Raw genomic sequence first — 26887 nt, 5'->3', positions numbered from 1 at the left:
ATATTTTTTTTATATATATTTTTACAATTTTTTAAAACTTTTTTCTTTTACCCTGTCGCAGTATGGGACATCAACTTTCCACTGACTAATTGCTGATCCAACACCTCTGCAATGCTTTTGCATTGCAGGACATTAGAACAGTGCATCGAAAGCAGGGAGGTGGTGTGTCAGCTCCTGCTCTGAGCAGGAGCTTACAGGCCACTGTCCCTGGGTGACCCCACAGCCGTTTTTCTGCCTAGGGTCACTATTGAGACCATTGGCAGAATGCAGCTCAATACATACAGTACAGACCAAAAGTTTGGACACACCTTCTCATTCAAAGCGTTTTCTTTATTTTCATGACTATGAAAATTGTAGATTCACTCTGAAGGCATCAAAACTATGAATTAACACATGTGGAATTATATAATTAACAAAAAAGTGTGAAACAACTGAAAATATGTCCTAGTTTCTTCAAAGTAGCCACCTTTTGCTTTGATTACTGCTTTACACACTTTTGGCATTCTCTTGATGAGCTTCAAGAGGTAGTCACCGGAAATGGTCTTCCAACAGTCTTGAAGGAGTTCCCAGAGATGCTTAGCACTTGTTGGCCCTTTTGCCTTCACTCTGCGGTCCAGCTCACCCCAAAACATCTCGATTTGGTTCAGGTCTGGTGACTGGAGGCCAGGTCATCTGGCGTAGCACCCCATTACTCTCCTTCTTGGTCAAATAGCCCTTACACAGCCTGGAGGTGTGTTTGGGGTCATTGTCCTGTTGAACAATAAATGATGGTCCAACTAAACACAAACCGGATGGAATAGCATGCCGCTGCAAGATGCTGTGGTAGCCATGCTGGTTCAGTATGCCTTCAATTTTGAATAAATCCCCAACAGTGTCACCAGCAAAGCACCCCCACACCATCACACCTCCTCCTCCATGCTTCACGGTGGGAACCAGGCATGCAGAGTCCATCCGTTCACCTTTTCTACATCGCACAAAGACACAGTGGTTGGAACCAAAGATCTCAAATTTGGACTCATCAGACCAAAGCACAGATTTCCACTGGTCTAATGTCCATTCCTTGTGTTCTTTAGCCCAAACAAGTCTCTTTTGCTTGTTGCCTGTCCTTAGCAGTGGTTTCCTAGCAGCTATTTTACCATAAAGGCTGCAACTCTGTCACTGTTTAATGCACGTGTTCTGCTAAGCATAATTCGAGACAATCACTGATGTGAGAAGAGTCTTAGCCACCAAGTATCTAATGAGCAAAGCCCTCAAGATTTTTTTTTTTTTTTTAGTCAAAGTAATAAGTGAATCGCAAAGATATTGGAAATATTAAGGAAGGACTTCCATCCTGCTGGACCCAATAATAGCATTAATTCAAGAACTGCAACAATTTATCCAGCCTCATGCGTGTAATATTTCTCAGCAATTTCTTGCATAATGGCAGGAGTACACCCAAAATTCAGAGCTATAGATTTTCAGCCACATAAGTATTGCAGCTTTCAGCATAATTAGACTGATATTGGCATGAAATGACCTGAGATCGGGGAATAAAAAAAGAGCAGAAGCTCCTACTCTTGTACAGAAATCATAAGATATACATCTCACTTACCATTTCCATCATTTCGGGATCTTCAAAATCATATATTATATGTTCCAGAATGTCTCTATCAGACACAAACCCCAAAGCTCGAAACACAATGATGATGGGCACCTCTTGTTTAATGTAAGGCAATGTTGCAACAATACGTTGGCCAATGGCACTTTTTTTTGCACCCTGATGAAAAAACAGTCACAGAAAAATTTATTCAGCTTTAATTAATAGAAAACGAATTTACAGGCAAACTAATATCAACTGAAACAAACGAAAAAACATTGCTGGGTGGGGATCATGTGATGACTGCTCATTAATTATGCAATAGTCTTTGCTTGGAAAAACGTAGTATTTAGCATGGCGTATTAAGAGGACTAAGTTGCCCTCTACAGCTGATGTGGAATGCTGACCTATTTTCTGCCACTATGTTTCTTCAGGACAGGACAACAAAACATACACCCCACTCTTGCAATAAAGCCCACATGAGAAGCAACTACAATGTATTTGCAAAAAAACCTATATTAGGTCTGAGACGAATAAAACTCTTCCATACCTGGCCTCCTCTTGCCAGCATGCTGACCCATATTGAACTTGTTGGCCTTGATGAGTTTTCCAGGCAAGACCTGCATTCTGCAGTGTATGCATACTTTGAATCTTTCTTCGCAAACACATATACTGTGTTTGTTGCCATTTTTTCTTGGGCTATTAAGACCTAGAAAGAATGAGGAGAGTAAGAACAATGAAAAAAAGGAATCCATTGTTCCAACAGAAAAACTGCCAAGCAACCAGGATCTGAACGTATAATGGATGACAAATTCAAACTTGAGCCCCAGAAACTTCAGCATTCAGCCCAACATATCAGTCGTTCAAACAGTTTTGCCTTTTTTATATTTAGTTTTGATGCACATAATTTTGTTGTCAAAATTGAGTTTCCATCCTGACCCTTGACATACATATACGTACCAATGCGAAACCTTTGCGCAACATACTGCATGTGTACTCTGCTCCTGCCAACTACTGCTGGCAACAGTTAACAGAGATCAGCTACCTCTGCGAAGACTCCCCCCAGGTACCCCGCAAAAGATCAGATGATTCCAGTGTCACTAAGAGATACGACTGTTTATTCTGTACAGACCATCTAACTCAGAGCTCTATATAGTGACATCTCAGTAAATTCTCAGTGTGTTAGTTTTAGGCAGGTGAGGAAAAATGCTGCAAAGTAACAATGCTTTCAAAGGACTTTTTTTCTTTACTGGAGTTTTTCTTCACGTTTTTGATGTATGTCATGTTTTACATAAAGCTGCTCTGTTTTTGATAATTCCTTGTATTTGATTTTGACAAAACTTTATCGATACAGTCAAGAGCAGATTACATGCTTCTTTGGTATGTCACCGCAGTGAAAAACACACTAAAAACGCATGTGCGTTATTTTACCTGCAGATTTTCCATCTTAGGCTACTTTCACACTCATCATGCGTTTTTAATGCGTTTTCTTGCGCATGTTTTTGCAAAATAACGCATGCTTTTTTTTCCGCTGACGTGCGCATGACCATGCGCACGTCAGCGCTCCCATAGACTTTAAAGGGTTTTGGGCGAATTTCGTACGCACTGCGTGCGCTTTTTTGAGACAGGTCGGACGCACAAAAAATGCAACAGCATGCATTTTGTGCGCCCGGGCGCACACTACAAAAACAGGATTTTTAAGTTGCTTACCGTAAAATCTGTTTCTCGGAGCCTTCATTGGGGGACACAGAGACCATGGGTGTATGCTGCTGCCACTAGGAGGCTGACACTATGCACAAAAAAGGTTAGCTCCTCCTCCGCAGTGTGCACCCCACCGACCGGCAGGGAATTCCTCAGTTAGTGAGAAAGCAGTAGGAGAAGCAACAGAATAGATTGAAAAACAGAACAGACAACTCAACTGTAAATAACCAACAAACATAAGGACAGGAGTTGTAGAACTTGGGAGGGTGCTGTGTCCCCCAATGAAGGCTCCGAGAAACAGATTTTACGGTAAGCAACTTAAAAATCCTGTTTTCTCGTTCGCCTTATTGGGGGACACAGAGACCATGGGACGTCGCAAAGCAGTCCCTGGGGTGGGAAACAAACTTCCATCAGGCCAGCGGACTCACCATCGCCGCCTGCAGAATCCTTCTACCTAGGCTGGCGTCCGCCGAAGCGTAGGTGTGGACTCTGCAGCATTTCACAAACGTGTGAACCGATGAGCAGGATGCAGCTTTGCAAAGCTGCAGCACAGAAGCTCTGTGGCGTACCGCCCAGGAGGCACCCACTGCCCGAGTAGAGTGGGCCCTGATCCCGGAGGGGCTCCGCGACGCTTAACTCGGTAGGCTTCCAAAATTGCCGATTTGATCCAGCGAGCAACAGTGGCCTTTGACGCCGGGAGACCTTTCCGCGCCCCGTCTGGAATAATGAAAAGCGACTGTCTTTCGGAAAGGAGTCGTCCTAGACAGATAGACCCTTATCGCCCTAACCAGATCCAGCTTGTTGAAGGACCGCTCTCGGGAATGAGCGGGACTCGGACAGAAGGACGGCAGAACGATCTCCTCCTTGAGGTGAAACGAAGACACCACCTTCGGATGGAAAGAGGGCGGAGGCTGTAGAACCACCTTATCATGGTGAAGCACCAGGAAGGGAGATTGGCAAGAAAGAGCTGCCAATTCCGACACGCGCCGGACGGAAGTGATGGCCACCAGAAAGGCTACCTTCCAAGAAAGGAGAGAAAGGGAAATATCTCTGATAGGTTCAAAGGGAGTACCTTGCAGAACCCCTAGAACCAGATTAAGGTCCCATGGATCCACGGGCGCCCGGTACGGGGGAACCGTGTGAGCCACGCCCTGAAGAAAGGTCTTGACCTGAGGACAGGAAGCCAACGTCTTTTGAAACAAAATGGACAGTGCCGAAACCTGACCTTTCAAGGAACTGAGGGCAAGCCCCGCATCCAGTCCTGCCTGAAGAAACGCTAGGATTGAAGGGAGCGAAAAAGACATGGGCGCGAAGCCATAGGACTCACACCAAGTGAAATAGGCCTTCCAAGTACGGTAGTAGATCTTGGAAGAAGATGGCTTTCTGGCTCGGATCATGGCCTGAATTACTTGGTTGGAAAATCCTGCTTGTTTCAAAACCTCGGTCTCAACAGCAACGCCGTTAAAATGAGCGGCCGAGAATTGGGGTGCCAAATCGGACCTTGAGACAGCAGATCTGTCCTGTCTGGAAGCTTCCAGGGGGCGTCCGCGAGAAGGTTGACAATGTCCGCGAACCAAGACCTTCTGGGCCAATTCGGGGCAAGGAGAATGACTGGAATTCCTTCTGCCTTGATCTTCTTCAACAGCTTGGGCAGAAGAGGCAGGGGAGGGAACAGGTAGGGGAGTTCGAACTGCGACCAAGGAATGGCCAGAGTGTCGGCGCCCACTGCCAGAGTGTCTCGAGACCTGGAAACAGACTGTGGGACTTTCCTGTTGAGGCGAGACGCCAGGAGGTCTACGTCCGGGGTGCCCCACCGACGGAAGAGCAGAAGAAACACCTCCGGATGTAGGGACCACTCCCCCGTCGCGAGGCCCTCCCGGCTGAGAAAATCGGCGGCCCAGTTGTCTACGCCGGGAATGTGTACCGCGGAGATTGTCGGAACGGAGATCTCCGCCCAAAGAAGAATCTTGGACACCTCCGCCAGAGCTGAGACACTCTGTGTCCCCCCTTGGCGGTTGACATACGCCACCGCTGTGGCATTGTCTGTATGAATCCGGACAGGCAGTCCCTTGAGGAGTTTCTCCCAGTGAACGAGAGCCAGATGGATCGCTCGAATCTCTAGGACGTTGATCGGCAGAGCTGAATCCCGATCCGACCATCGGCCCTGAACCGTGTGGTTGCGGAACACTGCCCCCCAGCCGAGGAGACTGGCATCTGCTGTTACTATCTGCCAGTGAATGTGAAGAAAGGAACGACACGATTGAATGAGAGGCGACGTCAACCACCAGTTGAGGGACCGCTTGATCCGGTATGAAAGATGAACAGGGCAATCCAGGGACAGAGGCGATCTGTTCCACCTCGACAGAATGGCCTGCAGGAGAGGTCTGGTGTGAAATTGGACAAAGGGAACTGCCTCTATCGCCGCCGCCATCTTTCCCAGGACCCTCATGGCTTTACGGAGGGACGGGAGTCGTGTGATCTGCAGCGATCGTACTTCCTGCTGCAGGGAGAGAATCTTCTCTTTTGGGAGAAAGACCCTTGACCGACGAGTGTCGAACCGTAGGCCGCCAAGAAAGACCAGAGGTTGGGTAGGAATCAGAGAGGACTTTTTCCTGTTGATGATCCACCCGAAATTGGAAAGAGTGTCCAGGACGATTGACAAACTTTGGTGAGCCTGTTGAAATGAGGGAGCTTTGATCAGAATATCGTCGAGGTACGGGAAAAGAACGAGACCTCTGACCTTCAATGAAGCCAACAACGCAGCCATGATCTTAGTGAAGACTCTGGGAGCGGTGGCAAGACCGAAGGGCAGTGCGACGAACTGGTAGTGGTGCTGCCGAATCGCGAGACGCAGTAACTTCTGATGTCCGGAGAAAATTGGAACATGTAAATAGGCATCTTGGATGTCTATTGAGCACATGAATTCCTGCTCCTCCATGGAAGCGATGACTGAGCGAAGCGACTCCATGCGGAAGTGGCGAAGGCGGACCCTCTTGTTGAGCGGCTTGAGAACCAAGATGGGTCGAGCTGCGCCGTTTTTTTTTTTTTCGGCACTACAAACAGGTTCGAATAGAACCTTGTGAAGCGCTCCGATTCGGGAAAGGGCACAATCACCCCGGAACTGAGGAGAGAGGCGATAGCCGTAGAGAACCCCGAGATCAAGGCTGGATCTTTTGGAGGCTGGGATTCGAAGAAACGATCCCGTGGAAGAGAGACGAACTCTATCTTGTATCCTGAGGATACGACCTCCCTGACCCAAGCTTCCTCTACGGAGGCCAGCCAAACGTCCCTGAAGGAAGCCGATCTCCCAATTGGAAGGACCCCTCGAGTGCCCGACGATAGTCATGCTGAAGTAGACCGTCCAGATCTAGATCTGGACGGTCTGCCCTGGGAAGAGTGGGATCACCAGGAAGGAGTGGGTCTGAAGGAAACTTTCTATCCTGGCGAGCCTGCGGTCTCTGTTGGCTGGAGTTGACTGCCGTATTGAAACGGCGGAAAGCCCGAAAGGGTCGAAACTGACGCCTTAGTGGAGGACTGCGAGGCTTGGACTGAGGGAGGAGTGAACTCGTGCCTCCGGAGGCGTCCTTAATATTCTGGTCCGATTGGGACCCAAAGAGGCGCACCCCCTGAAAAGGCAGGTTAGTGAGGGACTTTTTAGAAGACAAGTCCGCTTGCCAGGCCTTTAGCCAAATTGTACGTCGAATTGCAACTACGTTGCTTGACGCCTGAACTGCGCAGGATGCGGCATCCAAGGAAGCGGAAAGAAGATAGACCCCCACATGGAAGATCTGATTGGCGAGATCAGCCAAACGCTCCGGTTGCGCTTTATCCAAGATGCCCTGACGAAGGTAGTCTGCCCACGTGGCTATGGCCTTTGCTGCCCAGGAAGAAGCCAAGCTTGGACATACCGCCGCTGAAGCCGCTTCGAAGGCAGACTTCGCCAGGGATTCTATAATCCTGTCATTAGAATCCTTTAGGGACGCCACACCTGAAAGAGGGAGAACCGTATTATTGGAAAGCCTGGACACGGGCGGATCCACCGAGGGAGAAGCAGACCAGTTGTCCGTGAGCTCCTTAGCGAATGGATAGAGTACGCCGAGACGCTTTCCTCTTTGAAAGCGTCTGGTCGGATCCTCTCTTTCCCTGGTAAAAATCTTTCCAAACTCGGAATGGAAAGGAAATACCCTGGAGGGAGTTTCTGCCCGTCTGAACGAAACCTCCTGATCTGAGGATTTCGCAGGGGAGTCAGCAATATCGAAGGTATGATGGATCGCTGCAATGAGGTTCTGCACTGTGAACTTCATGTTTGCATCCTGGTCTGAACCCAGCTCTAAAATCCCCTCAGATGACCTGTCCGAAAGCGCTTCACCTGACTCGGGAGAGGAGGCCCGAGTGGGAGGCTGCTGAGAAGGGCTATGCGGTGAGATGGGGCGAGGAGAGGATTCCGGCTGGGTCTTTTGCGACTAACGCTGGCTGACTCAGATGGAATAACTTGGGACCTGCTTGGCCCTGCCGAAGAGTCCAGGGGCAACGTATCCAGAACGGTCACCAGGGACTGAGACACCTTGGTGAGGTCTGCCACTGATTGAGATAGAGAGGAGGCCCAGCCAGGCGTGGGGGGGTTCACCCTCACCTGGGGCAGTAGATGGCCCCTGGACGGCGTCAGGCTGAAGTTAGACATAGTGAAAAGCTGAGGTAGTGCCGGAAGGTTGGGGGACAGAGGGCGGAGGAGGGTCAGTCTGCAGTGCAGAGCTACTCACGGTCCGGTGTCCCCAGAAGCGATGCTCTGCGACCTGTCAGTGGATGCGGGTCAGAGCGAAATCCGGCCGACAGACCACCTGAGCGAAAAACCAGCTGGCAGATGGTGATATCCGGTGACGAGCTGGTGTCCGGCTGACAGGCTGGGAAAATGGCGCCTGCCTGAGAAAGAGCGCGCGTCCAGGAGAGGAGGGAGGGCGGAGCACACCACAGGGTTAAAACTCTCTGCCCTCTGGCCAATAGCAGGCTGGGCAGGTGAAGGACAGGCGGTGGGAGGGCCTGGGAAGAGCGGGAGAGAAGCCCGCTTAGAAGAAAGGGGCGGGGGGCGTGGCCGCGACGCTGCGGTAGGCCCGAACTAAAGCCGGGGCCTAAATTAGTTGCGGCGGCTGCCTGTCAGCAGGGGGTCGGCGCGGAGGTCGGAAAAAAGGACGCCGCCGCCGCCGGAAGCCGCGTCCAAGGGAAGAAGGAGAGGAAGAGGCCCTGTACTCCCTGTCCCCAGAAAGGGGGGAGGGAAGGGGGGAACGCGGGGGCCAGCAATATGGAGCATGGTGTGCCTATGGGCGTAGGGCGACTGCGAGCGACCGCAGCGCCCGCTCCCTGTGCCATTGAAGAGGCGCACCCCCTGTCCGTCGGGAATGGGCAGCCAGGTAAATAAAAATAAAAAATCCATACTCACCCATCCCCGATCCGTTACCTGGGACTGAAGAACTCCTGCGTCTCATCCAACCGACAGGCTCTGGTAGGCGAGTGGGAGGGAGACTGGCGACAAGGACCCCTGGAGTCGCTGGCACGTCTTGGTGTCGGCGTCCGTCTGGCTGGTCCTGCCGCGGAGAACTGCAAGGATACGGGGTGGCAGTACACGCCGTACTCGCAGACTCCATGTGGGAGTACAGATGTGACTTTTCACTCTGTATCCCTCCGTAGAACCTGTAAAGGAACGACGCACGACGAGGTAGATATGGGTCTAATGAAAGACCCGTGTCCACCTCCTACTGACACTAAGCTAAACTGAGGAATTCCCTGCCGGTCGGTGGGGTGTACCCTGCGGAGGAGGAGCTAACCTTTTTTGTGCATAGTGTCAGCCTCCTAGTGGCAGCAGCATACACCCATGGTCTCTGTGTCCCCCAATAAGGCGAACGAGAAAAAAGGCATGCGCATACAAATGCGTACAAACGCATGACTAAGCGCACCCATGTTAAGTATAGGAAAAAAAAAAACGCATGCGCATGTGTGCGCAAAAAAACGCAAGTGTGAAACCAGCCTTAGATATGGTTCTACACTCACTGGCCACTTTATTAGGTACACCTGTCCAACTGTGTGTTAAGACTTAATTTCTAATCAGCCAATCACATGGCGGCAACTCAGTGCATTTAGGCATGTAGACATGGTCAAGACAATCTCCTGCAGTTCAAACCGAGCATCAGTATGGGGAAGAAAGGTGATTTGAGTGCCTTTGAACGTGGCATGATTGTTGGTGCCAGAAGGGCTGGTCTGAGTATTTCAGAAACTGCTGATCTACTGGGATTTTCACGCACAACCATCTCTAGGGTTTACAGAGAATGGTCCGAAAAAGAAAAAAAATCCAGTGAGCGGCAGTTCTGTGGCCGGAAATGCCTTGTTGATGCCAGAGGTCAGAGGAGAATGGGCATACTGGTTCGAGCTGATAGAAAGGCAACAGTGACTCAAATTGCCACCCGTTACAACCAAGGTAGGCAGAAGAGCATCTCTGAACGCACAGTGCGTCGAACTTTGAGGCAGATGGGCTACAGCAGCAGAAGACCACACTGGGTACCACTCCTCTCAGCTAAGAACAGGCATCTGATGGCTACTTTCAGCAGGATAATGCGCCATGTCATAAAGCTCGAATCATCTCAGATTGGTTTCTTGAACATGACAATGAGTTCACTGTACTCAAATGGCCTCCTCAGTCACCAGATCTCAATCCAATAGAGCATCTTTGGGATGTGGTGGAACGGGAGATTCGCATCAGGGATGTGCAGCCGACAAATCTGCGCCAACTGTGTGATGCCATCATGTCAATATGGTCCAAAATCTCTGAGGAATGCTTCCAGCACCTTGTTGAATCTCTGCCACGAAGAATTGAGGCAGTTCTGAAGGCAAAAGGGGGTCCAACCCGTTACTAGCATGGTGTACCTAATAAAGTGGCCAGTGAGTGTATGTATTTTGTTCAGAAAAAATATAAAGCGTCAAAAACTCACCGTGGGAATTTAACAAGTGTTCGGCTATGTAAACACGTCCGGAATTCCCGCGGATACACTGCAGAAACACATAAAATAAGCAAGCCATTGTATTCAATGGCATTCCGCACAGGCTGTGCTAATGCTGCATATTTTTCCACAGCAAAATCGCATCGTGGAAAAATACGCAGCATGCCCATTCTTTTTGCGAAATCGCAGGAATTCCGCACACACAGGAAAGCATTGTTCCGCTTACTCTCCGCATGTGGCTATAGCCACCATGCGGAAAGTAAGCGGAAAATGTGCGGATTGTACCCAGGGTCTGGAGGAGAGGAGACTCTCCTCCAGGCCCTCGGTACCATATCCCTGGGAAAAAAAAGTATTAAAATAAAAAGAGGGATTTTTGGTTCTTACCGTAAAATCTCTTTCTTGGAGCCTTCATTGGGGGACACAGAATACCATGGGTGTATGCTGCTGCTGCTAGGAGGCTGACACTATGCAAAACAAGAAAATTAGCTCTTCCCCGGCAGTATACACCCACCGACAGGCACTAGGCACCTCAGGTGGTGAGAAAGCAGTAGGAGAAGCAACGGAAACTCTCTAAACATATGTACCAACCCAACAGGGGACTCAAAGACCCAACACGGTACAATTTAAAACAGGGAGGGTGCTGTGTCCCCCAATGAAGGCTCCAAGAAAGAGATTTTACGGTAAGAACCAAAAATCCCTCTTTCTTTATCGCCTTATTGGGGGACACAGAATACCATGGGACGTTCCAAAGCAGTCCCAAGGGCGGGAACAGCAATAAGGAACGAAAGAACAGGAAAGGCTTAGGTCGGCTGGTGCGCCACCGCCGCCTGCAGAACCTTCCTACCAACAACTGAATCAGACGAGGCCTGGGTATGAACCCTGTAGAACCTCGCAAATGTGTGCAAGGACGACCAGGTCGCGGCCCTGCAAAATTGCAGAGCCGAAGCCTGGTGTCGAACGGCCCACGAAGCTGCCACAGCCCGGGTGGAGCGAGCTCTCACTCCCGGAGGGGGACGTTTTTCCTGAAGTCGGTATGCTTCCTGAATGGTAGAACGAATCCAGCGAGCGATCGTGGATTTGGATGCCGGTAGCCCTTTCCTGTGACCTTCAGAGATGACCATCAATGAATCGGATTGACGAAGTGAAGCGGTCCTAGCGAGGTAGACACACAAGGCTCTAACAACATCCAACTTGTGGAGTGACCTCTCAAGAGGGTGAGAAGGAGCCGGACAAAATGATGGAAGAACGATATCCTCGTTGATGTGAAAGGAGGAAACCACCTTTGGCAGGAAGGAAGGAACGGGCCTGAGGACGACTTTATCCTGATGGAGCACCAGATAAGGAGAACGGCATGACAAGGCCGCTAACTCAGAAACTCTTCTGATGGATGTAATGGCGATCAAAAAGGTCACCTTCCATGACAAAAGTGACAAAGGAATGTCCTGGATGGGCTCAAACGGCGCCTTTTGGAGAGCGCCAAGAACGAGATTGAGATCCCACGGTTCTATCGGTGAATGATGAGGAGGAGCCACATGAGCGACTCCTTGGAGGAACGTCTTAACCTGCGGTAAGGAAGCGAGCTCTCTTTGAAAGAGGATAGACAAGGCAGAAACCTGGCCCTTCAGGGTACTGAGAGACAGACCCGAATCTAAGCCAGACTGGAGAAAACCCAGTATGGACGGAATGGAAAAAGCCATTGGAAAAACTTTTTTATCGTCGCACCAACGGAAAAAAGCCTTCCAACACCTGTGGTAAATGCGGGAAGAGGCTGGCTTCCTGGCTTTGATCATCGTCTGAATCACCTGGCTGGAAAAACCTGATTCTCTTAGGATTGCGGCCTCAACGGCCATGCCGTTAAATTCAGAGACCGAGAATTCTCGTGGTAAAGGGGGCCTTGCGAGAGAAGATCCGGACGGACTGGAAGTCTCCAGGGAACGTCCGCGAGCATGTTCACCAGTTCCGCATACCAAGGCCGTCTCGGCCAGTCTGGAGCCACAATAATTACTGCAACGCCTTCCGATTTTATCTTCTTGACCACTCTTGGGATCAAGGCAAGAGGTGGAAAAAGATAAGGGAGTTGGAACTGGGACCACGGAATTACTAGGGCATCGCAAGCGACGGCTAGAGGGTCCCTGGACCTGGCTACGAAGCGCAGAACTTTGTGGTTCATCCGAGATGCCATGAGGTCGACGTCCGGAGAACCCCAGCGCTTGCATATCTGATCGAAGACTGAGGGATGGAGAGACCATTCGCCTGACGCTAGGCCTTGACGACTCAGAAAGTCGGCTGCCCAGTTTTCCACCCCTGGAATGTGCACGGCGGAGATTGCTGGGACGAAACGTTCCGCCCAGCGCAGAATCCTGGCCACTTCTGACATGACTTGGTGGCTGCGCGTGCCGCCCTGATGGTTTATGTACGCCACAGCCGTGGCGTTGTCCGACTGAATGCGGATCGGCTTGCCGACGAGAAGGGGTTGCCAGCGAAGAAGGGCCAGAAAGATTGCTCTGATCTCGAGCAGATTGATAGGAAGAAGAGCTTCCTGAGGGTTCCAGTGTCCTTGAGCCGTCCTCTGATGAAAAACTGCTCCCCAACCCAGGAGGCTGGCGTCGGTGGTGATGACTTGCCACCGAAGCGGGAGGAAGGACCTCCCTTGGAGGACTGATGTAGACATCGTCCACCAAGTGAGGGATTGCATCACTTTGAGGGGGAGAAGAATTGGCCGGTCTAAGGACCTCGTCGTCTTGTCCCAGGCTGAAAGGAGGGACAGCTGAAGAGGACGAAGGTGAAACTGTGCAAAGGGCACTGCTTCCAAGGAAGCTACCATCTTCCCCAGAATTTTCATGCAGAATCGAAGGGGAATGGGCGTTGGCCGTTTGAGGGCTTGAATCCCTTTGAACAGAGCCGCAAATTTTTCCCTCGGAAGAAACACCCGGGCCAGGTTCGTGTCGAACTCCATGCCTAAAAAGGTCAGACGCTGAGTGGGGCTGAGGACGGACTTTTCTTTGTTGACTAACCATCCGAGACGGTCGAGAGTATCCAGGGTTATCTGAAGACTTAGGAGACAGTCTTGACGGGACGAGCCCTTGATTAAGAGATCGTCCAGATAATGAATGATGAGAATCCCTCTGGATCGAAGGATGGCCATGACCGTCGCCATCACTTTCGTGAAAACACGGGGAGCGGAGACTAGGCCGAAAGGGAGAGCCGTGAACTGGTAATGATCGTCCTGAATCGCAAACCTGAGATATTTCTGATGTTGCAAGCAAACAGGGATGTGAAGATAGGCATCCCGTATGTCCACAGAGCAGAGGAATTCTCCGGGTTCCATTGAGGCTATCACCGATCGAAGAGACTCCATTTTGAAGTGAAGAATCTTCACCTGGCGATTGAGCAATTTGAGGTCCAGGATTGGCCGCAGGGAACCGTCTTTCTTCGGGATTACGAAGAGATTTGAGTAGAACCCTGAAAACCGTTCGTCTGAGGGAACGGGAACAATCACTCCGGCGGAAAGAAGGGAGGAGACGGCCTGAAAGAATCCTGGAATGTGGGACCGTTGTCTTGGAGGACGAGACAGGAAAAAACGCCTGTCTGGCGGGGAAGAAAATTCGATCTTGTAACCGGATGCGATGATTTCCCTGACCCAAGCGTCGTCGACAGCCAAGCGTCCATGAAAAAGGAAAGTCTGCCTTCCACCCTGGAAAAACTTCCAGGTGGGGGTGCCCCGTCACTTGGAGGCAAACCTACCGGAACGGGCACCTGAGGACCTGGAGTATTGTCCTCTAGATCTCCAGCGGGGAGCGGGCTTGTAAGAAGGTTTCTTCTGCTCTCGCTCCCTAGAAGCGGAAGGACGCTCTTGCTGGACAGATCTCTCTGTGGACGAGAACGGACGAAAAGGCCTAAAGGGCCGAAAACCCTTTCTATTAAAAATGTGTCTTGGTCGAGACTGGGGGAGAGAAGTACTTTTACCCCCAGTGGCATCGGAAATTATTTGATCCAGCTTGGCCCCAAAGAGCCTAGAACCATGGAAGGGCAGATTGGTGAGCGACTTTTTCGAGGTGGTATCCGCATTCCATGACTTTAACCAAAGAACTCGGCGTATAGCTACTATATTGCTGTTAGCCCTAGCTACACAACCGGCCGCATCTAAGGAGGCGGCTAAAAGGTATTTACCCGCGTGATTAATTTGATCTGCTAGATCTGCCAGCTCGTCCTGGGGAGCTGCCGCTAAGATGCCCCTGCGAAGAATTTTTGCCCAAGCCGAAATGACTTTAGCTACCCAGGAGGAGGCGAAAATAGGGCAGAGGGAGGCACCGGAGGCCTCAAAGATAGACTTCGCCAAAGATTCTAACTGCCTGTCCGTCGGATCCTTAAGCGATGCACCATCTGGAAGGGACAGAACTGTCTTAGAGGCTATGCGAGAAACGGGAGGGTCCACTTCAGGGGCTTTGGTCCACTTAGAAAGCAAATCAGCCTCAAATGGGTACAAAACATCCAAATACCTGCGGCCCGAAAAGCGTTGCTCAGGGTGCTCCCAATGTTTGGCTAGAGTAGTATCAAACTCGTGGTGGTTTGGAAAAGTTTTAGATGGAGGTTTTGAACGTTTAAATGGAACAGAACATTCCTGAGGAAGGGGCTTGTCCTGCTTAATCTCCAGGGTTTGGAAAATAGCTGAAAGAAGACTATCGACCATACTTCGTGTTTTAGAAATGTCATCTGCTTCTGAACTAGATCCTGATTGTGGATCGTCGTCTGACCTAAGGTCGTCCACTGAAGGAGACGGACACCTGGGTGAAGCAGACGGGCCTAGCGAACTGGAAGACGAGCCCGATAGGAGACGCTTCCTGGACATGCTATTCGGCCTGTCCCTCTGAAGGTCGCGGTCAGGAGCGGACGACTCACCCTGAGAGGCGGTCGGAGCAGCGGTGGCTGAAGATAGCTGAGGCAAACGTTCTAGGACCTGGACCAGGGACTGAGAGACTTTGGTCAGATCGGATACCGACTGAGACATAGCTACGGCCCATTCTGGGAGAGGAGAAGTGCCCCCATCACGGGGATCTGTATGCTCCCGAGAGGCCGACATAGCTGAAGGACTGCAGGACGGGCAGAAAGGAGATGGCTGACCCGAAGCCCACTTCCTTTTACAGCGCGCACAGGCGTAATGAGTAGCGGTGGGCCTGAAACAGAGCTCCCCTGCAGGGTTGGGCATAAGGAAAACTGCGCTGAATGTCCGCGGAAATTGGGGAAAGAACTGCGGAGGAGGGCTAATATCTCTGCATAGAGCAGAGCCTACCTAGTTCCGGCGAGCAGCAGAAACGCTGAAGTGTCCCCCAAGCAGCGCAGAAAGGCAGGACCGAAGAAACAGGAAATGCCTGATGAGGTGAGCAGTGGGCGGAGCTTAGCGGCTGAGCCGCAATTGGAGCTGACATGAAGGAAGGGGACGAGGAGCCCTGTGATGGGCTAAAAAAGGCGCGAGGAAAGCGCGCTCAGAAGGAGGAGGAGGCGCCCTGAGAGCGGGAGCAGAACTGAAAGTGAAAGTGAAAGTCAGCACCGCAGCCCCGTGATTAAAACGCCCAGGAAGGAGAAGATAACGTCCCTGTAATGGAGGTACTGGCGCGCAGGAAAGCTGTGGAAAACCATGGCCAGCTATGAAAACAGGGAGAGAAAAACCCTGTATTCAGCCCTTTAATATGAGTGGAGAGGCGCGCGGCTGGTGAGAGCGGCGCCCGTCAGGCAGGGAGAGGGGCAGGAAATTCAAATAGCCTGGTGATGTCCAGTTACCCACCAATGTGCCTCTTGGGGATGCTGCGGGCTGGAGGGATCGTTCAGGCACCTACCTGAAGTCCCTGAAGAGGATGACCACAGGGACCTCTCACAAGGTTAGTGGCCGCTGTCCTCTGTACCCGCTTTCTGTAGAAGACGGCATTAACCTCTTGATGGTGAGGGGAATCTTGCGATCGCCGTCTTCCTCTCAGCCCTGTCCCGAGAGAGGGGTGAGGAGGGGGATTTTGGCAAGGACCAACCACCTGTCCGCATCCCATAGCACCCGGAGGTGATATGGGACAAAGTCCTACCAGCGCACTGAGAGTTGCGATGTGGGATCACCACACTGCTCGCTCAGCCGCCTGATATGGGAAAGCAGAGTGAACTTTCACCCTGTTTCCCGACTTGAATCTGCAAACCAAAAGACAAGAGAATTATAAAGTTCACACTAGAACACCTAAGGAAAGAAAAGGTTAATTGCGGATCTGGGAAGATCCCGGTCCGCCTCCTACAGACACTAAGCACAAACTGAGGTGCCTAGTGCCTGTCGGTGGGTGTATACTGCCGGGGAGGAGCTAATTTTCTTGTTTTGCATAGTGTCAGCCTCCTAGCAGCAGCAGCAGCATACACCCATGGTATTCTGTGTCCCCCAATAAGGCGATAAAGAAAATGATGTTATTCTCACCTTCCGGCATCCCTCGCAGTGTCCCCAGGCCTCAGCGATTCTCCTGCCTACTCCCATCCCCAGCAATGCCTTGCGACAATGACCTTTGATGAAGTCGTGGTCTCGCGACACCGCTACGTCATCAAAGGTCATTGCCGCGAGGAATCACTGGGAACGGGATTTGCCGGGAGCATCGCGAGGATCGAGAACGCTATGCGGGGCGCCGGAAGGTGAGAAAAACCACCATGGTTACTTACCGGTAGCCGGTTTTTCCGGAACCCATGACAGCACACCTGAGAGACAGATCCGCCCCGCCAGGACAGGAACCTACTGAAATATAAGGGGCGGCACCTCTCCCTCGCTTCAATTGGTTACAGAGCATTGAGAGGACTTCCCAGTTAGTTACATGTTAATCCAACACCACATCACACAAATGCACGCTACTAATCGTGCACACCCATAAGGTGAAAAGGGGGGGGGGGGAGGAATGTACGGGTGCTGTCACGGGTTCCAGAAAAAACAGCTACCAGTAAGTAACCATGGTGGTTTTCCCTTCACCCATGACAGCACACCTGAGAGATTTTTGGAGACTACGAAACACCTTAGGGAGGGACCACCGCTTGCAGCACCCTTCTACCAAAGGTTAAGTCAGCAGAGGAGGACAGATTTAATCTATAGTGCTTAAAGAAGGTTGATGGTGAGGCCCAGGTAGCGGCCTTACAAATTTGTTCAATCGATACCCTCTACCTTTTCAGCCCAGGAGGTCGCCACGGCTCTGGTGGAATGAGCCTTGATGCAGTCAGGAATTGGAACACCACTAGCTGAGTAGGCTACACTAATGGCCTCCCTAATCCATCTGGCAATAGTCCCTTTTGATACTCCATAGCCCTTCCTGGCACCCTGGAAGGCTACAAATAGGGACTGGGACCTCCTCCACTGGCTAGTGAGATATGTATTCTAGCAGGGCTCTCTTAACGTCCAATCTATGGAATTTTTCCTCCCCTGAATTCTTTGGATTATTGCAGGAGGATGATCTCCTGACCTCGATGGAAATCTGATGCTACCTTAGGCGGATAAGCGGGGTCTGTTCTTAATATCACCCTGTCCTGAAAAACTTGTGTATAGGGTGGATTTACCGAGAGAGCCTGCAAGTCGCTTACTCTACGGGCCGATGTAAGGGCCACTAAAATGATCGTTTTTAGGTCAGATATTTTATGGGTAGCTGATATAAACTCTCGTACGGTTCTTTTGTAAGGGCCTCTAGTACCAGGTTTAAATCCCACGGGGCTATTCTGGGTACTGGAATAGGCCTATGGCAGGATTTGATAAATCTGGCCTGATTGTAAAAACTCCAAGATGGCACTAATCGGGGGTTCTTGTTCTAACGGCTTACCTAGGAACTGCAGGAATTTATTCCATGTTCTGCCGTAGATATTGGTTGTCACCGGTTTCCTACCTTTCAAATTCCACGCTGTCAGATGGAATCCTTTTACTTGAGCATGGAATATTGGACCCTGAGCTAGTAGGTCCGGGATTTCTGGCAGAACCCATGGATCGGAGAGGGACATCATTGGTAGCAGCGCAAACCAGGGCCTTTTTGGCCAAAATGGAGCTATTAGAATCACCCTGGCGTGATCGTTCCTGATCTTCTTGACAACTGTTGGGATCAGGGCCACTGGGGGGGGGAACGCATAGGCTAGCCTGAAGTCCCACGGAATCTGCAATGAGTCCACAGCCCATGGTTCTTCCCTCAGGTTTAGTGAGCAAAACCTCTCTACTTGCCTGTTGTTTTTGTTGACAAAGAGGTCTATCACCGGTTTCCCCCAAAGCTGTGTTAGTTTTTGAAAAACGGACCGATTTAGAGCCCATTCTCCTCGCCTCAGAGTATTGCGGCTCAGGAAATCGGCCTCTATGTTTTCTGCCCCCTTTATGTACAAGGCTGTTAAGGAGTGTAGGTGTTGCTCCGCTTTGCCAAGAATGTCGCCCGCTGCCATCATTAGGGAGTGAGATCTTGTCCCCCCTTGGTGGTTGATGTACGCCACAGTTACTTTGTTGTCCGACATAATGCGGACATTGCGACCCCCGAGTAGGGGAATGAAGTGGATTAAGGCTTTGTTCACTGCCCACAGTTCTCTCAGGTTGGAACATGCCCCCATTTCTTGAGGCCTCCAGGAACCCTGGGCCACATGACCCCTTAGGTGTGCCCCGCACCCCAGGGAGCTTGCGTCTGTCAGTATTACGCCGGTCGTCTGTCTGTCCCAAGGCATTACCGAAGCCAAGTTTGTACTGTCCAACCACCAGTTGAGAAAGTCTCTGGTCTCTAAGGAAAGCTCCAGTCTTCCTTCTAAACGCGACAGTGTGCTGACAATATCTCTCCCTGGAGCTGTCGGGTGTGAAATTGAGCCCACCTGACCGCTGGAATACAGGCCGTCAGGGTACCTAGCAGAGACATCTCGTTTCTCAATGTCATAGGAGGTTGGTCTCGGCCCGCCAAAGCCATGTTCTGTACCTTCTCTATTTTGATATCCGGAAGCAGACACGCTTGCTGTTCTGAATCCAGGATAAATCCCAGGAAGGTCTGTTTCCTTAAGGGCTGTAGTTTTGATTTTTTGAAATTATCCACCCTAATTCCTGTAAGGTGTCGGTCACCCGGCTCAACTGTGCCGTACAGTGGTCCTCTGAGCTGCCCACTATAAGGAAATCGTCCAAGTAGGGTATTATGACCGTATTCTGAATTCGGAGGAAGGCTGTTACCTCCGCTATGACCTTGGTAAAAACCCTCGGGGCTAGATATGCCAAATGGAAGAGCTCTGAATTGGAAATGCCTGAGTATGCCCTGGATATAGAGAGCCACCCTCAAGTATTTTTGGTAATCTGGATGGATAGAGATGTGATAATACGCATCCTTTAACCCCTTCATGACCAAGCCTATTTTGACTTTAATGACCAGACCATTTTTTGCAATTCTGACCAGTGTCCCTTTATGAGGTAATAACTCAGGAACGCTTCAACGGATCCTAGCGATTCTGAGATTGTTTTTTCGTGACATATTGGGCTTCATGTTAGTGGTAAATTTAGGTCGATAATTTTTGCGTTTATTTGTGAAAAAATCAGAAATTTGGCGAAAATTTAGAAAATTTCGCAATTTTCAAATTTTGAATTTTTATGCTGTTAAACCAGAGGAGTTATGTGACACAAAATAGTTACTAAATAACGTTTCCCACATGTCTACTTTACAGGAACTAAAGCAACGTGGAAAGAAAAAATGGACATTTTAATTTTTCCAACAAAAATTTTCTTTTAGCATCAATTTTTTCATTTTCACATGGGCAACAGGATAAAATGGATCCTAAAATTTGTTGGGCAATTTCTCCTGAGTACATCGATACCTCATATGTGGTCATAAACCACTCTTTGGGCGCACGGCAGGGCTCAGAAGGGAAGGAGCACCATTTGACTTTTTGAATGGAAAATATGCTGGAATATTTAGCGGTTGCCATGACACGTTTGGAGAGCCCCTGTGTGCATAAACATTGGAGCTCCTCCACAAGTGACCCCATTTTGGAAACTAGACCCCCCAAGGAACTTATCTAGATGCATAGTGATCACTTTGAACCCCCAGGTACTTCACAAATTGATCTGTAAAAAAAAAAAAAAGAAAAAAAAAAAAAAGTACTTTTTTTTTTTTTCACTAAAATTTCCTTTTAGCCTGTTTTTTCATTTTCACATGGGCAACAGGATAAAATGGATCTTAAAATTTGTTGAGCAATTTCTCCTGAGCACACCAATACCTCATATGTGATCATAGACCACTGTTTGAGCCCACGGCAGGGTCCGGAAGCGAAGGAGCACCTTTTGACTTTTTGCATGGAAAATTAGCTCCAATCGTTATCGGACGCGTTTGGAGAGCCCCTGTGTACCTAAACATTGGAGCTCCCCCACAAGTGACCCCATTTTGGAAACTAGACCCCCTAAGGAACTTATCTAGATGTATAGTGAGCACTTTGAACCCCCAAGTGCTTCACAAAAGTTTATAAGAGCAGTGAAAATAAAAAATATTTTTTTTTTTCCTCAAATGATTTTTAGCACACTATTTTTAATTTTCACAAGGCTAACAGGAGAAATTGGACCACAAAAGTTGTTCTCCAGTTTCTCCTGAGTACGCTGGTACCCCATATGTGGGGGGGGGGGGGACCACTGTTTGGACACACGGCAGGGCTCAGAAAGGAAGGAGCACCATTTGACTTTCTGAAATGCAAATTACTTCTAATCGTTAGCGGACACCATGTCGTTTTTGGAGAGCCCCTGTGTGCCTAAACATTGGAGCTCCCCCACAAATGACCCCATTTTGGAAACTAGACCCCCTAAGGAACTTATCTAGATGCATAGTGAGCACTTTGAACCCCCAAGTACTTCACAAAAGTTTATAACGCAGAGCCATGAAAATAAAAAAATAATTTTTTTTTTCCTCAAAAAATTATTTTTTAGTGCGCAATTTTTTATTTTCACAAGGGTACCAGAATAAATTAGACCCCAAAAGTTGTTGTCCAGTTTGTCCTGAGCACGCTGGTACCACATATGTGGGTGGGGACCACTGTTTGGGTACACTTCGGGGCTCGGAAGGGAAGTAGTGACATTATGAAATGCTGACTTTGATGGAATGGTCTGCGGGCATCATGTAACATTTGCAGAGCCCCTGATGTACCTAAACTGTGGAACCCCCCCCAACAAGTGACCCCATTTTGGAAACTAGACCCCCCAAGGAACTTATCTAGATGTGTGGTGAGCACCTTGAACCTCCAAGCGCGTCACAGAAGTTTATAACGCAGAGCCGTGAAAATAAAAAATATTTTTTTTCCTCAAAAAAGTGATTTTCAGCCAGCAATTTTTTATTTTCACAGGGGTAGCAGGATAAATTGGACCCCAAAAGTTGTTGTACAGTTTGTCCTGAGTATGCTGGTGCCCCATATATGGGGGGGGAACCATTGTTTGGGCACACGTAAGGGTTCGGAATGGAAGTAGTGAGGTTTTGAAATGCAGACTTTGATGGAATGGTCTGCGGTCGTCGTTACGTTTGCAGAGCCCCTGATGTGCCTAAACAATAGAAACCCCCCACAAGTGACCCCATTTTGGAAACTAGACCTCCCAAGGAACTTATCTAGATGCCTGGTGAGCACTTTGAACCCCCAAGTGCTTCACAGAAGTTTATAACGCAGAGACGTGAAAATAAAAAAATAAAAATTTTTCCACAAAAATATTTTTTTAGCCCCCAATTTTTTTATTTTCCCAAAGGTACCAGGAGAAATTAGAACCCCAAAGTTGTTGTGCAATTTTTCCTGAGTACGCCGATACCCCCATATGTTGGGGTAAACCACTGTTTGGGCACACTTCGGGGCTTGGAAGGGAGGGAGCACCGTTTAACTTTTTGAACGCAAAATTGGCTGGAATCAGTGGTTGCACCATGTCGCGTTTGGAGACCCCCCTGATTAGCCTAAACAGTGGAAACCCCACAATTCTAACTTCAACCCTAACCCCAACACACCCCTAACCACAGCCCTATCCCCAACACATCCCTAACCCTAATCCCAACCCTAACCCCAACACACCCCTAATCCCAACCCTAACCACAAGCCTAACCCTCTTTCCAACCCTAACCCTAACGGAAAAATAAAAATAATTTATTTTATTAGTTGATCCTGCCTAAGAGGGTGATAAACGGGGGGTTTATTTACTTTACATTCTATTTTGATCACTGTGAGCGTTTATCACAGTGATCAAAATGAATGAATGGAAACTGCAGCCGGCGGGCGCACTGCGTATGCGCCCGTCATTTTCCAATATGGCGGCGCCCATGGTCCGGGACGGCAGGAGACCGGGAGCCATAATGGCACTCGGTGAGTACCGGGGGGTGGGAGGGGGGGGGGCGATCGGAAGCCGGGGGGGGGGGTTATGGCAGCGGCAGCACATCGCCGCTGTCATTCAATGGCGGGGGGGGGGGGGGGGGCAGGGGGGGTCGGATCGCTGTCACCAGCTACAGCAGCGTCTGACATGGCTGGATTGTAATATTTCATCAATTTTCATTGATGAAATATTACTATCGCTCTAATTGGCTGTTAAAAGTGAAACAGCCACTCAGAGCGATCGTAGTCACGTGGGGGCAAAGCCACGCCCCCTATGGTGAAGAACAAAGCCCCCTGTATCTGCGGGTCGGGTGACCTTTCAGTGACCTAGGTCACCCGACCCGCAGGGGGGCTTTAAAGTCATGACGCCACATAGGCGTCACTGGCCAGATTGGCACCAGTTTTCATGACGCCTATGTGGCATCATTGGTCGTGAAGGGGTTAAATCGACTACGGCCATAAAACAATTTTGATGTAGCAGCTTTATGACTGTAGCTCCGATTCCATCTTGAAGGTTTGATTCTTTAGCCACCGATTGAGACCTCTGAGGTTTATGATTGATCTGGTTTTTTTATCAGAAAAAGGGGAGAATAGAGCCCCCTTCCTTCCTGTGTGTTTGGGACTTCGGAAAGGACCTGCTTGTCTATCAGGCTCAGGATCTCTGATTCCAAGGCCAACTGTTCTTCGATCGCCTTCCTGATAGGGGTAACGACAAACACGGCTTTTGGCTGGCGAACAAAGGGGATTCTCAGGCCTTCTCTTACGATCCAGGTATTGGAAGAGATCTTCCCCCAGGCCTTGGAAAAGAGTGCCAATCTCCCCCCTACCGGGATGCTGGCGTCATTGTGGAAATTTCTTTGCAGTGGAGGTGCCTCCACCAAACATAAATCCTGACTCCTTTTTCCTTTTATCTTCCCATCTTCTCCTATTGGCCGTAGGATGACCCCTATTTAATCTTCCACTCCGAAAGGGCTGTCTTCTCTGGTCTGTCGGGAACCCTTTCTTCCCATCGCTCGCCTTTTCCATTATGTCATCTAAGTTTTTCCTGAATAAAAACCGACCATCACAGGGGAGAGAGCACAGCTTAGCTTTAGATTGCAGGTCACCTGGACAGCCTTTAAGCCACAACGCGCATCTGGCGGCATTTGATAAGCCTGCCGCCCTAGCTGTCAACCTCAGAGTCCGCTGAGGTGTCTGCCAGAAAAGCTGCAGGAGATACACATCTGCCAATATCTTTTCTCTTGGGACCTTTGACGCTAGCCTCTCTTCTAACTGCTGCAGCCAAATCATCAGGGAGCGCGCCGTGCAGGTGCCTGATATTGCCGGCTTTAATCCTGCCGCTGTTGCTTCCCATGCATGCCTCAAATAGGAATAAGCTTTTTTGTCTAGCGGGTCCCTAAGAACCCCTGAGTCTTCTAGAGGTAGGGCCGACTTTTTGGAAGACCTGGACACCGCTCTGTCAATCTTTGGGACTTTGTCCCATATTTCCGCATCTTTGTGCTCAAAGGGGTATCGTCTCTTGGAGGCGGAGGGAAGAGCCCCTGATCTCTCAGGTTTCCTCCATTCTCTCTCAATAAGCGCTTGGATCTTTTCATTCACTGTAAAGGTCCGTTTTTTCCTCTTGAAGCCGCCCAAACATGACGTCCTCTAGGGATTTAGCCGCTTTCTCTTCCTGTAGGCCCATTGTTGTTCTAATGGCCTTTAGCATCCGTGTCTTCTACGGGAAAACATGGCTTATCCCCCGTGTCACTGTATGGGGAGTCTGAGGAGGATGGCTGTTCGGTCTGAGATAAGGCCAAAGAGGAGTCTGAGGGAGAACTAGGGGGATTCTTTCTACCTTTCCTCCCTTTCTTCAACATATCCTTAAGGTTCAACCTAACATCAGCTCTCATTGGTTTTCCCCTAACTCCAGGTGCAGACAACTGGGTCGTCCAAATTTGATATTTTCTATTTATTTTTCAGTGTTGAGCTGGTCCATCTAGTGATTAACCAATCCAACCTCTACGTCCAGCAATTAAATTTAGCCAACAGAAATTCTTTTTTGTCAGACTATCAGTAAGGTCCCACCAGTTAACTGACGTCTTGCCTCATTGGCCATAACACTGCAGTACAATGCCCACTTTTTTAGGCCTTTTAAAAAACGTATCCACTATAAAGAAAATTAATGAGACTCAACCCACTTACAGAGATCCTAACTTTGCATCCTCTAGAAATCTAGTACCCTGATTACATTTACAAAACTATGTATAACATTTACACCCCTCAACAGCAGATAGCGATCAAAGAGTCCCTGGTAATGTTAGAGGGTAAACTTTCGGCGGGGAGGCTGATCACTGCAGAGGCAGATGCCATCTATATAATGTAGCCAGCATCTGCTTCTGAGCTCGCCCCAAAGTTCCTGACACACTCCACCACGTATACATCAGTCATGCAGCGTGAGGGGGTTAAAGATAGATAACTGCCTGTATAGCAATGGGGGATGCAGGGTATGGTGAAACATCAGAAATGGTACTTTCAATTTAAACAGGACCTTTCACTGGATTTTTTAATTTAAACTGAGTACCTCCTCCAATTGTCACACTCTCACTGATTGTACAATAAGAATGACCACTGTGGTAGAGACATGATTAAAAGCAAAAATACCTTTTCAGATCCATTGATAATAAAGTAACCTCCGGGATCCAGTGGGCACTCATTTAACTCACAAAGATCACGATCAGTGAGGCCATTTAAAAGACAATAAGTGGAGCGCAACATGATTGGGATCTTTCCAATAAAGGTCTTCTGATGTTGCGTTTGGATTTGGTCGTCCCCTTCTTTCACAACGGTTTTTGTAATATCCACATAAAGTGGGGCTGAATACCTTAAAAACAGTTTAAAGAAGAAACAATTTTGATGCACATAGAAACTACATGTCTAAGGACTAATTCCAAAGTTACACCTAGATTTTGGTCACTTTAACTTGATAACAGTCTATAAAAGATTTTGGAAAAAGAGAACTTTCCAAATCCCGTTAATTTTCGAAAAAACATCTTTTTTTTTTTTTATTACAGACTTACCTATATAGTCTGATCACTTGTCTTCTTGGTGCTAACAATACAGTTTGTTCAGTAGCAGGCTTGCCTAGCACGTGCACATTTTCTGTAGTAAATGGCTTATGTACGTGGGGTCCATGGAGCAAACATAACCCTCTGAGTAGCGCTCATAACACTATGTAGACAAATTGGCCATGTTATATACAGCTGTCTGCCTGCACTTTGGCTGAGAACAGATAGTGAGGGCTTCTTCCATGACTGAGCTGGCTTGTACTGTGCAGCCAGACAGCTATATAGGCCAAGGCTCTCTGATGGGGCAAGTACAGTAATAGCAAGCAGTCACTTGGGCACGGAAAAAGCATTCACGATCCGTTCTTAGCCATAGTACAGGCAGACAGCTGCATGTAACATTGCTGTCTTTCTTCTTTATATGACGGTGGGATTTGCCCTCTGCACAAGGTTATGAGCAGTACTTACAAATGGTTGTGCCGCACCCTGGCCTCCGAACATAACCCATTAACAACAGAAAACATCAGAACATGCTCGAGCATGGCCGAAGCCCAGTAAAGGACAAAATAGATTGTTAGTAATAAAAGGCAAGTAAATGGCTAGATGCATACATCTGCAATAGAAAACTGATACATTTTGGAAAATAACCAGTTTGAAAAGATTTTATTTCCAAAACCTTTTACAAACCATGGAATTAATATCATATCCTTTAAATCAAGACCAATATGGGAAAAGAAACAAGAAAATAAAATTGAAAATCAAAACAAAAAAAATAAATAAAAGCAGCAGGTATCTAAATCTATGTTTTATATGTTATAAACAGCAGAAAAGAGGAAAAAAAATGTCATTAATGAAAAGTTCAGAGGATGTATAGATGTGGATGAATTAAAGTCAGTAACGTTGGTGGCGTAGCGTTATACCTTGTTTCTGAGTGTCTAGGGTAAAATAGGTGTGTAATGTTTTATTCTACAGTGGTAACAGAAGTTGGATGCATACTTGTGGTCTAGTGATACAGTACATTTGGAGGTTGAACCTAAAACTAAAGGGAACTGTATACCGCCTGCAAAAGTGACATGAAGTCCCAAAACAGTTCACTTTAGTAGTTTTGGTCATAAAGAGCACAAGTACATTTATTGTGGAGTCAACTATTTGCTTGGTATCTTCCATTTCTGGTCTGTCATAAATCTGGCCAAACAAGGACATATATGTGTATCCTATATAGTGCACAGACAGAATTAAACCCTTGGAAATGCAGG

The 26887-nt window shown here is 48.8% G+C and overlaps 1 protein-coding gene across 1 annotated transcript in view; it reads right to left on the bottom strand.

Moving 5' to 3' along the window:
- The window catches only part of POLR2B (RNA polymerase II subunit B), a 94094-nt gene that overhangs the window by 56291 nt on the left and 10916 nt on the right, over window positions 1–26887 (bottom strand). Inside the window, exons 5-7 of the mRNA XM_073543699.1 lie at window positions 25231–25450; window positions 2127–2285; window positions 1592–1756 (exon numbers count right to left, since the gene is read on the bottom strand). Coding sequence (XP_073399800.1) covers window positions 1592–1756; window positions 2127–2285; window positions 25231–25450 — 544 coding nt within the window. The remainder of the gene's footprint in view (window positions 1–1591; window positions 1757–2126; window positions 2286–25230; window positions 25451–26887) is intronic.

The sequence above is a fragment of the Dendrobates tinctorius genome, unplaced genomic scaffold, assembly GCF_039654945.1.
Source record: "Dendrobates tinctorius isolate UK_male_01 unplaced genomic scaffold, ASM3965494v1 ptg000011l, whole genome shotgun sequence".
Lineage (NCBI taxonomy): Eukaryota > Metazoa > Chordata > Amphibia > Anura > Dendrobatidae > Dendrobates > Dendrobates tinctorius.
This window is presented reverse-complemented; position numbering and strand designations above follow the sequence as displayed.